This window comes from Chelmon rostratus, chromosome 17 (assembly GCF_017976325.1).
Source record: "Chelmon rostratus isolate fCheRos1 chromosome 17, fCheRos1.pri, whole genome shotgun sequence".
Classification (NCBI taxonomy): Eukaryota; Metazoa; Chordata; class Actinopteri; order Chaetodontiformes; family Chaetodontidae; genus Chelmon; species Chelmon rostratus.
In genome coordinates this window covers 13,638,896-13,653,754 of record NC_055674.1, presented here as the reverse complement: position 1 = coordinate 13,653,754, position 14,859 = coordinate 13,638,896, and the positions used below count along the sequence as shown (strand labels likewise).

The following is a 14,859-nucleotide window of genomic DNA, read 5'->3' as shown; positions in this document are numbered from 1 at the left end:
CCAAAAGCCCGCTTGTCCAATCAAACTTTCATGAAACAAACACATTAAATTAATATTTATTTGCTGCAGTGCAAATACTGCATGTTAATGAAATCAAAGCAAGCGTTCTTTAATCTAAAGTCTCTGTAATGACTTGTAATGCGTCAAACAATGTGATAATCACTTCATTCCCCCTAATCCCAGTGTCAACTCACATTGTCTTTCAGACTGCGGCTGGGTCGCCATGACGAGCGAGGAGTGTCCTGTGCCGCTGGGGAGCATTTCCTCAGCAGGGCCAGGGCAGAGTGAGGAGTACGGTTCGGCGCACGCTGATGACATCATCGAGGAAGTGGGTCCAGGTGATGATGACAGTATCGGCAGTGACCTGAGCACCCTCGTGGTGCCCTTCCCGGAGCTGGCGCCTGTGGTCTTCTTCTGCCTTAAGCAGACCACCTGTCCTCGCAACTGGTGCATCCGTATGGTCTCCAGCCCATATCCTTTCACTCACGGGCGGAAGTGGCCCCCTTAACCTTTAAGATAACCTTTACTTTATCACTTAACCTTCATCTTTCTTTCACCCGAACTGTCAGTCATCATCATCATCTCCAAGTGCATGTTCAGTTTTAAAGATGAAGCTGTCCTCAGGAAATGCACTTTGTATGGCATCTGTTTAACATCTGCTCTCGCCATTTTAACCTAATCTGTTCATTGGCACACCTTTCATGCAGCGTTCGGTCCCTCGCGCTCCTCCACCCTTTCATCTCCTCATCTCCCTCCTCCTTTCTGTATCCAGTCCCTCTTTTTTTCCAGGCTTTTTTTCTGCTTCTGCGTCACCCACGTTTCCAGTCACAGTTTCTCTTTTTTTTTGTGACATTTTCTGTCTTTTGTCTGTTTTGGGGTCCTTTGATGCATTTTCATCCATCTTGACTCTGACCATCCTCCCATCCACCCTCACTCCTTTATCTTGTGGATTTGTTGCCCCAGTACAGCAGACATCCCAGAATCTCCTCAAAGTAAGTGTGTTTGACATCCTTATACAACTACAACTGCAGTAATCAGCATTGCACTGCTTGGACAATGGAATGTGTACGTTGTGTGTGGGCTTGTTTGTGCTTGCGTGTGTGTGTGTGTGTGTGTGTGTGTGTGTGTGTGTGTGTGTGTGTGTGCATGTCTGTGTGTGGTTTTACTTTGCGGCCAAAACAAGCAGCTGTCTGTTTGCTGACTACACTGACAGTGACAGTGGGACTAAGGATGATCCTTTCACATTAGGGACAGACAGGACCACAGTGGGCTGGCTGCCGCAGTGCTGCAGGAGTGAGTTTGTGTGTGTGTGTGTGTGTGTGCGTGTGTGTGTATCACAAGTGCAATATGACTATGGTCCTTTTTACTCCCACTAGTCGGAGTGCTTGGCTCTGAGGATTGCGATGGCAGTACAATGTTTGCCTGGTCAGTCGATCAGTTCCGACCTCTCTGACGTCTTACAGTAACGGCGTACTGTGTAAGGCAGGCATGTCCAAACTATTCCATAAAGGGCCGTGTGGCTGCAGGTTTTCGTTCCAACCAAGGAGGAGCTCACCAGGCTGGAATCAATTAATCAGCTGATCTCAGTGTTTAGCTGATAACAAAGGGATCCCTTGATGTTGATTGGTTGGCCTGGTGCGCTCCTCCTTGGTTGGAACGAAAACCTGCAGCCACACGGCCCTTTATGGAATAGTTTGGACATGCCTGGTGTAAGGAAAAGCAGAGCCTTTAGGAGCAACTAGACTCTTGAGATTTTTGGCAATTTCCACTCACTCATTGTGCATTTCTGAATGTTTTTTCTTTCTTTAGATATTTTCAAACAGTGTGGAGCAAATACTGTATCAATTGCGTGCAAGGCTAGGCCAAAGTTGCCCAAGTAACAGCCTGTTTGCTTCTTTTTGTCTCCTGAAGTTGTGAAAATGATGAGCGATGACTGGAAACTAGTGGGATGCCCTGCTCAGCTTGTCTTGTTTTCATCAGGTCGTGCCATATTGCCTCGTACTATGCTGTCACATGAACTGGTCCTAGCTAGCCCCTTACCAATCCAGTAAAAATGAGCCTACCCATACCCAAAGTAAACTGATAGCTGTTCTTGAACCTTTTGGAGTACATGCATGTATTTGGTCTCTTTTGAAAGGCAACACTCTTATCCCCAGCAAGCACTTACTCACTGTAAGTGCTACTGGCATTGTGTAATGGAAGTTTGAACATACTGAAGTAGAAGGATTTTTTTTCCCACCTGACCATATCTGGGACTCATTAGCTGGAAAACACAATGGGACCACAGCATGAAGCCTTACTGAAGTCCAAGTTCAATAAAAACTGATAACAATACCACAGAAACTGAATACTTCCATGTTTTCTCTAATGGTTTACTTAGCTGCTCTCCCAAAAAATATCTGTCTATCTAAATATCTACACTTATATTCATGAAATCAAACTTTTGGCCATCTAATTCATATTTAAGATATTTATACCTATATTTTGGCTACACATGTTTTTGTTGAGGCTATTCACTATTTATCACTTCAAATTCTGTGTAATATCGTTATTGTATGAGCTGTAAATAATCGACTGAAGTGGCAAATCGATGAGAATTTCATTGGCTATTTGAAACGTCAGTCATCTGCAAAATCAGCTGTGATGGGTTGATCTTTACGTGAAAAAAGAGAAGGGAGCCCCTTCTGTTCATGTCAGACTGTAACTGGCAACTCTGGTTGCTAGGCGCCATGTGGCAGATCATGATTGGTCAAGTGAGGTGTTATTTGAAACCTGAGACTATTGTCTGCTGTTGCCGTTTACTGTGCCTCCTGTTGTGATTGTATCTTGAAGTGATTTGCATCAATCAACTAATCGCAGAAGTCTTTGGCTTTCTACCACTCCTTAAACTGCAATGAGTGCCTATGTAGAAAGATTTAGGAATGTTTTTATGAGATGCTAAATGTATGCATTCACATACATTGCATTTTCACTTGGCCTGCATTACACTTTTTTAATGTTCACTCTTCGCTTTGGTTTAGTTCAATTTGTTCTTACCTTTTAATGTCTGTCCTAGGTGAGAGTTATGAACTGGTCAAGGTTTTCAGCACCAGATACCAGACCTAGACAGATCCCAGTGAAACATGAAAAGAAACGAGGGGGAATGAATGAAGAAGGTCAGATATAGGCTGTGTGAAATGAATCGATTTTGAGCAGAAATATAGACACAAAGACAAATTATTTTCGACAGAAAACTAGTGAAGTATTGTGGCAAAAGCCCCTGAAATGCCATGTAAGTTATGAGTTTGACTTATATTGGAGTGAGGAGAGACTGTATTATCAATGGGTGGCCAGAAAATCTGGAAGACAGAGGTTGAGTGTAGACAGTCTGACAGACAAAACTGGACAGCAAGACTTTCTGTTTGCCTTTCAGACTCCATCTTTGATGTTTGGAGGAAAAGAGGTTTCAGAAGGATTATACACTGCTTTCTAATGGCTCAGCTCCGCTACTATCAGTTGGCCCCCAGGCCACAGGGTACAAACATGGCGCCGCATACACACACACACACACACACAGCACAAATACACTCCAAATCTTATTTCACATCGCCTGAGATTCCATTGCAGCTCACTGGATGCTGGACACCCGTGGTGGCAGAAAGTGTCACACAGAGAGACACACCTGTGTGTGTGTGTGAGAGAGAGAGAGTGAAGGTGTAAGAACAAAATAAGTGAGTGTGAGAAAGGTGAAAAAGATTTTGTGTGTGTGTGTGTGTGTGTGTGTGTGTGCCCTTGTGTGTGTGGGATGGCAGTATATTCACAGGCTCTGTGCCTTTACTTGTGGACGACCAGGAGGATGTGTGTTTGCGTCTACTGTGTATGTGAGAGACTTAAACCGGAGCAGGAGTTTGGTGTCTGATGTTTGGTGCACAGGAACAAGCATTTGTACCCGTTTGTGAGTGTGTGTATTGATCGCACTGAAGTAGACAGTGCTGTATATATAGATATGTTGGATAGCTAATGTACTGTCCAAGTATGAGCACAGTACATTTTTGGAAACTCTGATGATGAAACAGCACGCTAGCATGCCGCAGCGCTGTGATGACGAGTTAAGCCTCATTTAACTTTGCCATTAAATCGTGTTTTGCTTGTGCTCAGCGCAGTGTATCTGAAGTGAATTTTGTCAAGGTGTGTGTGTGTGTGTGTGTGTGTGTGTAGGGGGCAGAAAGTGGTTGTTTCACCATCTCTTTGCAGATCAATAATCCTGTTCACCACACAGAAGCATGTGAGAGGCATTCAGTGACACGCACACACACACACACACACACACAACGATGCGCTCCCACGCTTGCCTGCAGCAGAGCACCTGGAGCACCTCTCTATATTGCACCCCACACGCTTCTTCTCCCTCTCCCTATTGTTCTTGCTCTGCAGAGTGCACACTCACACTCTATATGTTCCATACAACGTTCCTTCTCTCTCATTGTTTTCAAACCCATTTTAATAATCTCGCCTCATTCTTGTTTTTCAAGTATGTTGATACTGATCTCTGATATGAGGTCATATTTCATTTCACGACTATCCTCTTACAACTAAGTTTAGTTAATTGCCTTTGTTTATCTGTGTCGCTCCTCTCTCCTTCTGCTCATTTTCTTCCTCCGAGTCACTGATTTGCCTCCTCCTCTCCCACCCTTACACACATTTCGCTTTGCCTCCCTGCTCACTTTTTGTTACAGTCAGATATCGTGTTGACACAGAGATACACATGTACCTAACTATGGCAGTATGTGTGCCCTACAGTCATGCCAGACACTTCTGAAGTGTTAAGTCTGCCCTGCAGGTTCATTTTCCTGTTTCCTAACTGTATATTTATTTGGGCATTTTCTCTCACTTTAAATGGAAGGTCTGCTCTCTGCTCTGCTTTATAGTGACTTACAGAGATGCTGTCGCAGCTGTTATTGCACCCCTGTCAAGACTGATAGTGGATCAGATGTGCGCCACAGTACAGTCCCACTCACCTTTGATGGATCCATTATAGGGCACTGAAGGAACTATATGCACACACTGACAGACTGACAGCCATACATAAGTACAATTACTTGAGGAATTTTCTGCTACTTTAAACTTCTGCTGTGCTACATTTCAGAGAACAGTTTTACAGGTCATGGCTCTCACCTGGTTGAATGGAAAAACTATAATTCTGCGTGCACAGATTGCAGCATTGTGTGTGGTGAAGGTTATCTTTCATTAATGCTTTATCCTGCAGATCAAGATGAGAACATGTCAGGTAACTCATACTCCATTATGCATCAGATCAGAGCGCGATTAACCACATTCAGAGAAACCTGACCTGTCAGCAGTTACTTGTACTAAAAGCAGTTTTTCAATTACTTATCAAGTGTCACGTGCAGAATTGCTTGAAAGTACAATATCGTCTGTGAAGTTCAATGTGATGTCCATTTCGGCCTGCAGCTTCGGAGTATTTTAGTTTTATCATACCATATATGCATATGAAAGATCAATAATCTGTCCTTTTGAAATTATTTCCATTGTACTGTATTGCTGTCTGTTGAACATTGTGTTTTGTTTAGGACTTCCTCTGCTGTTGTGCTTTCTCTACACTGCTTGCACACAGACTCCTAAATTGTAGTTATAATTGGAAAGTGCACACGTGTATAGAGGCATCTTTAAGCTGCATTTTCAAAGTGGAAATGCAGGGTAATTACTTGCTGTATACAGCATTTCCGAGAGGAAATGTGCTGGCATGTGTATATGAGTTGTTTAGACGAAGAGCATTGACTGATGTATGGCTCTGGGCGCCATCCTTTGTCTTTCCCCATCTAAACATCATTACAGTTGCATGCATTCGCTACATTTTCTGACTCCTTCTTCTTCATTTCTTTTTTCTCTCCCTGAAATGAGCTTTTGTCCTGCCACTCTCACATGTTTCGCACCTCTCTCCTCAACCCCTCCGCCTTTGTCAATTATGTGCTCTTGGTTTCTCCTTTTTTTTTTTGTTTTTGACTTTTCCCCCCTCTCCTTTTTCCACTGAAGAGCTTGATGCCAGTATCTATCCTTCTCTTCGCATTATCTCACCCTCTCCCCTTGTCCTCTGATTGGCTCCGTTGGTGTTCAAGCAGAGTGACCGGCCTCTGTGGCCCATGATCCTCTCTGGCCCTGACAGCTTGTTATCTCCATGGTGACGGATGGCTGAGGCGTTGCCGTGCCTTGCACTTAACTACTGCTGAGGATAGAGCACACACCTGGGACACATCACCTACTCTCTCTCACCTTCTCACTCTCTCTGTCTACGTTTTTTTTCTTATTTATTTTTTCAACTTTTGCTTTCCGTCCTCCTGTTTTCTGTGGTTTTGGATGGAAAAGTTGCTGTGGGGCTACATGGTAGATTGATGTCTTCTTCTTTCGTGATGACACTTGCTGTGAGGTGTGCCACTTGATGGATATGTGTGTGTGTGTGTACATGTTGAATGCTAGTTCCACTTGTTTTTTTGACAGACGTTTAATTAAAGAACATCAAAAGTCTGCCTTTAATTCACAGCGACACTGTCTTTCTCTCATCCTATGCTTGTTCTCCTGTCTGTTTTCTGTTTCTTCTGTTTTTGCTTTCTATTTTGTTTTCGCTCACAAATTAAATCATTCCCTCTATGCATCAGCTCCCCCTTCTTGCAGATGTTGCCTCTCTTCAAATTTACATCTATGCCTTCATCTTTTGCCATTATGTGAGTGCTACACTTATTTTAATGAGACTCTGCAAGTATGAACTGTTGTCCTTTTACCCTGTGGAAAGTCTCCTTTTAAAAAGAGGGGCAAACATTAATGAGACAAACCTGTTGAGGATAAATGAGACTTATTAGAATGCCAAGGCTTATGCCTCCAAAATGAATTGCTAAATCAAATTTTAAATTTAATGCTAGTACCAATACTCATTCCAATGATGCCCACCCTCACGCACTCACGCCTTCTTTCCTCCCTCATTTGGTCCTTCCCCTCCTCCCTCTCTCTTCTCCCTCAGGTCTAGTCCAGACTCCATTAGTGCTGTGAGAGAGGAAGAAGAGATGAGAGGGGAACAGTGGAGAAGAGATGAAGGGCTCAAAGTGACTCTAATGACTACTGTAGTACCAAGCCTCAGTGCATAGACACTCTGTGTGACCTCTTTCACATGCATTACTCTTTCATAGTAGTTAGATTGCACTGAACATGTGCTTTTTATACTATGGCAGCTTGAAGTTCACAGTTTGTAAATGTTGAAAGATAAAGGGGAATACTAAAACAGTATGAGTAATGCTGCATTATGTTACTCATCTCATTTTGTTTACTCATTCTCTTGTATTGTAAAGGACGCTGGAGTTTCACAGGGAAAATGCAATCATTTTCTGAGAATGGAAATCATGCTCTTTAAAACCTTTCAAGGCTGGCACGAGCGAAAATGTCCCTCCTCAGAAGATTTTTCGCATAACTAATATGATGTCATGTGAATTCACCACAAGCCGCGTTTCACTGTGCAGCAGCTCCAAGTCGACTTCTTCTACACTGACATGCAGTGTGTTTGTGAACAGTCTCACAACCTTCACTGTAGCAGCAAATCAGGGTGTATGATTATTTACATGTGCTAAATGCGTCGGCCAGTGTCTGTGTGCATATGTGCTCAATGGCCACATACTATGTGCATGCATCAATCCATGTATACAAACGTGCGTCAGTGTGTGCACGCGCTATCATGATCCACCGCTGTTGGATTATGGATTATGTAGACACTGTTCTTGAATTGCAGCCATAATTGGGTTATGGATTAGTTCAATGTCACATTCTTAGAAGAGAATTGCATTCAGATGGCTGACCGACATTATCCACCTACTGCATTGGTATTTTGTATATGCTATATGCTGCTCTCTGTATTGCAGCAATACTTCAGACCACAGCGCCTATTTGTCTGAATTCAGTAACAGCAGGGCAGATTGCTTTTGGATAAACCGCACAGATAAATGTCAAAGGTGCACAAACAGAAAAAGCACATGCACATGCTCACACACACAAATACAAACTGTCATGCAGCATACAGACAAGTACGCTTCTTTTCTCTCTTTTTGTTTTCCGCCTGCCATCACCACATTCTTGCTGCCTTATTTTTTAACTTATAAAAGAATCATGTCTTCCTTTTTATGTCAGCTCAACTCAAATGTATTGCTTTACACAAACTGGGACTCTTGAGAGAATTTAATAAGTCATTTAATGGCTCCATCACCACTAACTGCAGGGTACATTTTATCCAAGTGAGTGCTTTGTAGTTTGCTATTTCTCATCTATTATCCACAAAGTGCTGTATAAATTGTATGAGTCATTCTGCACTGCAGTGAGTCTGTTCTTTGCTTCCGACCTCCCAAAAACTCCCCTGAACAGATGTGAAATTTCCAAATACAGTTTTCCTAAAAAAATATGGGCACATGATTGAAGAACGTTAGAGTGAACACAATAAAGAGCCTGAAATGAGGTGATGATGACTGACTAGCTGCCTGTCAAGTTAGAAACAGACCTTTGCCAGTCTTCAGTCAAGAATTGGACTCTTCAGTGAAGGCAAAATTATGTTTTAAATAGTCATCTACGATGAGTTATTTAACTCTATGCTCTTTTTGAGCAGCTGTCCAGATGAAACATCTGCAACAAGCCTGGATTTGCAGCTGGGCATCCTGTGATTGGTTTTTATTTATGTCCGACAGTCAGATTTCAGATTTCATGCATTTGTGCATCCATTCAGGCTCCAGCACCATCTGATCCAAGATATAGTTATGTCTAAGCTATAGTAATTCAGGGTGCAGTAAGAAGCACAGCTCAAGCCCTTCAGCAGCCAGAGAGCTGGAGCCTGTGCCCGGTTCACTCCTTCAGTGGCTGTAATAACTGTTTATTTAGAGGGTCTGCATTAAAAGATAGAGTGGCTGTATTTTCACCATTTTGTCCATTTGCCACGCTCTAAACATTAATGTTAATATGTTGAGTGGCTACTGCAGTTGGGGGTCCAAAGAAATTATTAATAAGGCTCAGGAGGACTTTTTAAAATAAATGAAATAAGATTCAAATTAAACATGCATTAAGATTCAGCCGCCCTCCCCACCCAAACAATTTCATACTGTTCCTAATAAATAGTTAATGAAGTTACTGCTGCTGTACCATGTGCCTAAAAGTACTTATTCTTGATGTGAAGACACTGGTATTGTTGCTGCTGCTGCTGTGTGATGGCTATGGTATTTAACAATTAATAATAAACAGATTATTAAGTGACATGTGAACATGAAGCTCTGCCAAGTGAAAGAGGCTGAACATACGCGAAGGTTTTTCTTGTAATTTTGGAGGTCTGTCTGCAGATTTGCTTCCACTTTGCTTGTACTTTTCAAAAAAAGACCTTTCATCTTCACTATAAGCAATCACCCCAACACCTTACCCTGTTGCACGGCAACTCCGTAGCACTGGCACAACATGAGCGTCTAACAAGAGCAGGAATATGAGGTGTATGTGCACATGTGCAAGTGCGTGTACTATGTACAGACATGCAGAATAAACTGTGCTGAAGGCTGAATCGCAAAGACTGTTAACAAACTTAACATTCAGGAAAGTTAATCCAAAGATGTTCTGGTTGAAACGATGCTAGAATTTATTAATTGCAATATGGAAATAAGTATGATGAGATGCCAGTGCTCAGCCTGGAGTAAAAGATCGTTCACATCTGGCAATAAAATATGTAACAGGCACTCTGGCTTGTATTTTGCTTCTTTCGCTCCTTCAGAACAGAAGGGCAACTCTCCGTGGCACCATCCTTGAAATGGAGGGATTGGAACAAAAGCAACAAAAGCTTACATGTTATTACTTTGAATATGAATTCTATGGTTATTACCAGAGGCAGCTGTAAAGACAGCTACAGATAAGCAAAGCAATAATTATTCTACTCCAAATATTCTTGTCTTGCAGGAAGCTAAACTGCCAGCAGACAGAATTACTAATAAATCAAATGTGACAGCTCACAGTCTGCCCTTACTTTGTAGAATAATAATTTAGTCTTTTCAGAATACGTTCAGCCATGTTTAGCCTGTGGCTAACACTGTATAAACAATGAACAGCAAACTCTACTGCATGCTTAAACACGTCAGTCCATCGTAAGTGTTACTCAGTGTATATATTTTTTTTAATTACAAACAGGTAATTAAACATTAACATCAACATTCAGTCGAAAAAGAGATATTCAGGATTTAGGGAGCAAAATCACAGCTTCTAACCAAATGAATCACAACATTCGAACAAGTCATGATACTTTTGAAAGTGCATGGGTAACTTTTACAGACTGAGGTGATTGAGGTTGTGTCAAAGAACATAATGTTTCATAAAGGAGAACAAACAGCTGCTATGAACCATGGCATCGCTTCTAGTCAAATTTTGGAGGTTTGTAGGAAGCGTGAGGATAGTGGGAGTCGCTGAGGGATGTTTATGAATATTCTGCTTTTTGATTGATCATCAGTATGTTTGAGCAGGAACCATTTGCCCACTTGCTGTGCAGGCTTTGAGGTCTGCCCTTCAGTAATGATTACTTATGAGCACATTAGCAGACCAAGAAGACTCATTACAATATCAAGGACACCAGCAGATCACACGCCCTTTCAGTGCCTTTGAGCAGAGTATCTGTCTTTGTGTCCTGGCTATATGTGGTATGAGCGTCATGTTACCAATTCATGGGTCACAATTATGCCGAGTTCAGATGAGTCCCCCACAAACGGATGATTACATGTTGGAGGAAAGTCGTGGAAACCTTGCAGCACCTCTCAAGCAGTCAAACAGGAGTGTCAACGGGGTTTCCTTCACTAGAGCTTCAGGAGATCCTGGACTTCACTGCATCGGTGCACACAAAACTCCAGCATGCGGTTTGCATGATGTAATTCACCTTGCCCGGGCTGTCATGTGCGGTGGCGCTCTCATTGCGCTTCACAGAAGATGAATGACACACAGCTACCCACAAAACCACAATGGTCTATGGCGTCAGACTGCCATTCAACACCTCTCTGATGAAGAGAGTAGGAAGCTTACGGTCAAGCCAGTGTTCACCTGAAAGAGATCAGAGTGAGTTTCACAGGGCTGACAGTTGGAGGAATTTAATTTCTTTAAGCCGCTCTGATATAAGAATGTGGCATCATTTCAAGACTGCATTATAGTTGGAGAAAAGTCGATGGTGAGCATGCAAGTGAAAGAGAAACCCCTCACGTCGATCTATAATGACAAGATAAAGAAGCATAATGGACATTTCTCTTGATGTTCAACTTCTTCCCTTTCGAGTTGATGCTCTTGTAGTTCATTTGATTCAGAATCAAGAAAAGAGGCACCAAGACCTCGATACGCTGGAGAATTCAAATGAAGTTCTGCAATATTCATTTTCAGGCAATCTGTGGATCCAGTCTGCCTGTTTCCAGCACTTCATATGTACACTGACCCAACTGTAAATGACAAGATATCAGAGTTGGCCTGTTGAGCAGAGCAGATGCATGCAAATGTACTGCAAACACGTGACACTGAAAATGAAGGAAATGCTTATGAAATGAGCAGGGAAGGATAAAAGAATATGGGGGGGGGGGGCAAGGGAAGGGGCGAGATGGAGCTGGTGGATGGGAGGGGGTAATTATTGTGCAGTTACACAGAGGGCGACGAGTTAGTGAGAGGCACAAAAGCAGGACACTGAGTGAAGGACAAGCATGTAACTTCACTCAGAAAGACAGATAAAACAGAAAGGGGAAAGATGGAGACGAAAAAGAAGGATGATAGCCCTTGGAGAGGGAGAAGGGGAAAGAAGAGAGAGATTGCCACTTGGCACTTTTCTTGAAAAGGCAGAGCGTGAGAAGGAGGAAAAGAGAGAGGAAGAGAAAGGGAGATAGTTAGCACAGTGGCAGAGTGAACTTTTGCACAGTGCCTGTCAGCGCAGAGGACGGCAGAGGACGGGTGGTGTGAGTGTGTGTGTGTCATGTGTATATGTGTGTATCCTTGCCTCCTCTTGACAGTGAGGAGGAACATGAAGTCTCTAATTGCTCTGGCGACTGCAACTTCAGACCTCTTCCACAGTGAAAGGGAGAGAGACAGGGAGTGGGAGGGAGGGCAGAGTAACACTGAGATCAGGACAAAAAAAGACGAAAGGTCTTAGTAACAGGGAGAGGAGACTAAATGAAGTTATAAATGAACCACATGCAGAAATCTTCAAATAGGCAAATGGCGACACACCAAATATGGTACCAAATCCAAAAAATGCAAGCACTAGTGAGAAAATATGCCTTAATGACATTTTATAGCTTGTGCATCGAATATTAACAGTGTGAGAACTGTTTGGGGACATAAGGTTAAAATATCTCAATAATCTGCTTAGTCTGTCTAAATTACATAAGATCTGCTAAATGATTATATATCACCAATATATATTTAAAAAGATGGCTTCAAAAGGACATCAGGTGAAATATGTTTGAGTCCATGTTGCTTTAATGTTGCATCAGTAAAAAAGTGTGCAATTTATGCCATAGTGTGGGACACTAACCCACTGAATATAACAAATATACAACAAAGCTTTCAGGCATGCTATCTAAAGCGGCTATAATCAATATTTATATGATAACAATATATCAAATGACAGTCATATGTTTTTCTGAGTTTTGGTGCACTCTCATAGCATAATTTTTTGATAGATCAGTTAGCTGTTTTCAGCAAAAGAAACTCTAAAAAAGGAGTTGGTAGAGACCAAAAACAGAGCTAAGAGAGAGGGAATTATGGACTTACATTAACCGGGTGGCCAGAAACAGGACTCAAACAATAATAATGTTGTGCTGTAGTTGCTGCTGATGTGTAAGTAAGCAACAGTTTGCAAAGAAGATCATCTTAATAGATGATGGCAGGTCAATTTTGTTTTCAAAGCTTGTCTTGGCTGCCCCTGATTGGTAGAAACAGTTAAAGCTGATATGTAAATATCTGTTTTGCTAGTGTCCAAAGCTTCAAAAATATTAACTTTATTAGTAATCACCTTTGCAGTAATGCAGCAGTGGTGAAAAATGTCTGCTTAACTCTGCAAATGTGGCAAAAATATACAGCAAAACAGCATTTTTGAATGATTAAAAAATCCTTCTTTTTGTGCACTGAAGTCATGAGAGGTGTGTTTCATGGAAAAAGCAGGTGGATGTAATATTTTGAACAGTGAATTCAGATTCGTTTCATGTCTTGGAGATTTATCTGCACACCTTGACCTGTTGGAAAGATGATAAAATCTGCGATACACTCTCAACACTGACCCCTGCCATCTCGCTGACTTCTGTCCAGTGACCCTTACTCCCGCCTGGGTGTATTATTGTATTGCTACGTCAGCACTGGAAGGGGAAGAGGGAGGCGATGGATGGAAGGGGAAGGGGGTGACAGGGAGATGGAGAGGAAAAGAAACAAAGGGAACGGAGCTTTCGATAGAGGGAGTATCAAAGAGAGAAAAGAGATGTAGCGAGAGAGAGGTGAGGCAGAGAGAAGAAAACGCTAGTGACCTCTAGGGACCTGCTGAAATGGCCCTGCTTTGTCACTGTCTCACACACGCATGCACACACACACACACACACACAGCTCTCTCGCTTTTCTCCCTCTCATATATAGACATAATCCTTGCTGTCAGATATATGTTACACATATATGGATCATACTGAACCTAAATGCTTCTCCAGTGTTTTTCCACTGGCTGTGGTCTGTGTGTGTGCGTGTGTGTGTTGATGTGTGGGTGGCATCTGTCAGGGCGGATGCTAAAACCCTTCCTCTGGCTAATGATAAAAGCTCAGCCCTCTGTGTGAGTATGTGCGTGTGTGACCACCCAGATGTTTGGACATTAGTTGACTGCTGGTATCTGCAGCTCAAATTAGCCTTGGGGCTTAGGTCATTAAAGAACAGCTTTCAACTTACTTACACACACACACACACAAGCTGACTCCCCAAGTAGCTGAGTTGGTAGGTTTCTTCTAAAACTCTGTAGACTGTCATGTAACTGAATCAGCGCCTGACTCACTGACATACTGCAATAAGCTCAAGTGATATCAGCTCAGAGAGAGACAAAGTGTTCATTGGGGAGGGAGGAGAGGGGTAGAAAAGAGTGAAACAAAGGACAGGATGGGAGGTGGTGCAGGGGAATAACAAATAAGGAGACGCAGGTAAATTGTGCCTCAAGGGGTGAGGGAAAGACTAAAGACATTTTCAAATGCTTGCCATGTAAAATGGTTGTTGGGCAATGCGAAGCGTGTGAAATAGTTCGGGAAGCCAGAAGCAGAGCGTGTCTCAGTCTCTACACCATGGATTCCTGCAGCCAGGGCATCTCTTTAGGGAAAGTTGCTGGGCATGGTGTGAATCTCTGCACGTGCTACGCTCTCTTGGTGAAAATCCTCTTCGCCGGTGGCTCTGTGTGTGTGGGAACAGGCACATGGCATTTTACACCCTCCCCAGGCCAGCAGAGGAGTTGGCAGCGACCATGACACCAATGAGGAGCTGTGAACTAGTAACTTGGGAAGAAAAATGAGGAAAGCAAAAAAAAAAAAAAAAGGGGGGGGGGATAGATGTGCAACTAAAACCAAAACAAAAGGAACACTGCCACTCCACACCCTCTTCTCCTTTTTTTTCTTTACGCAGGCAGGCTTCATACATGAGGCCAGCCACGCCGATCCAACCTTAGCCTCTAATTCGACCCTATATTGTGCTGAAAAAAGTAAAAATATGCTTTTCTCACCCACCCACAGTTTGGTTCAGTGGGCTGACCCCTTGCCCTCACTTTTCCTTTAGCGAAATAGCTGACATGTCACCTCTTGTTCCTCTTGTTATTGCAACCTCCTG

General features: G+C 42.7%; 1 protein-coding gene across 1 annotated transcript in view; it reads left to right on the top strand.

The window, feature by feature from the left end:
• The first annotated feature begins 223 nt into the window (after nucleotides 1-223).
• Nucleotides 224-14,859, top strand: part of cacna1ia (calcium voltage-gated channel subunit alpha1 Ia) — a 104,080-nt gene continuing 89,444 nt past the window's right edge. The window contains exon 1 of the mRNA XM_041957499.1: nucleotides 224-471. Within this exon, the coding sequence (XP_041813433.1) occupies nucleotides 224-471 (248 nt within the window). The remainder of the gene's footprint in view (nucleotides 472-14,859) is intronic.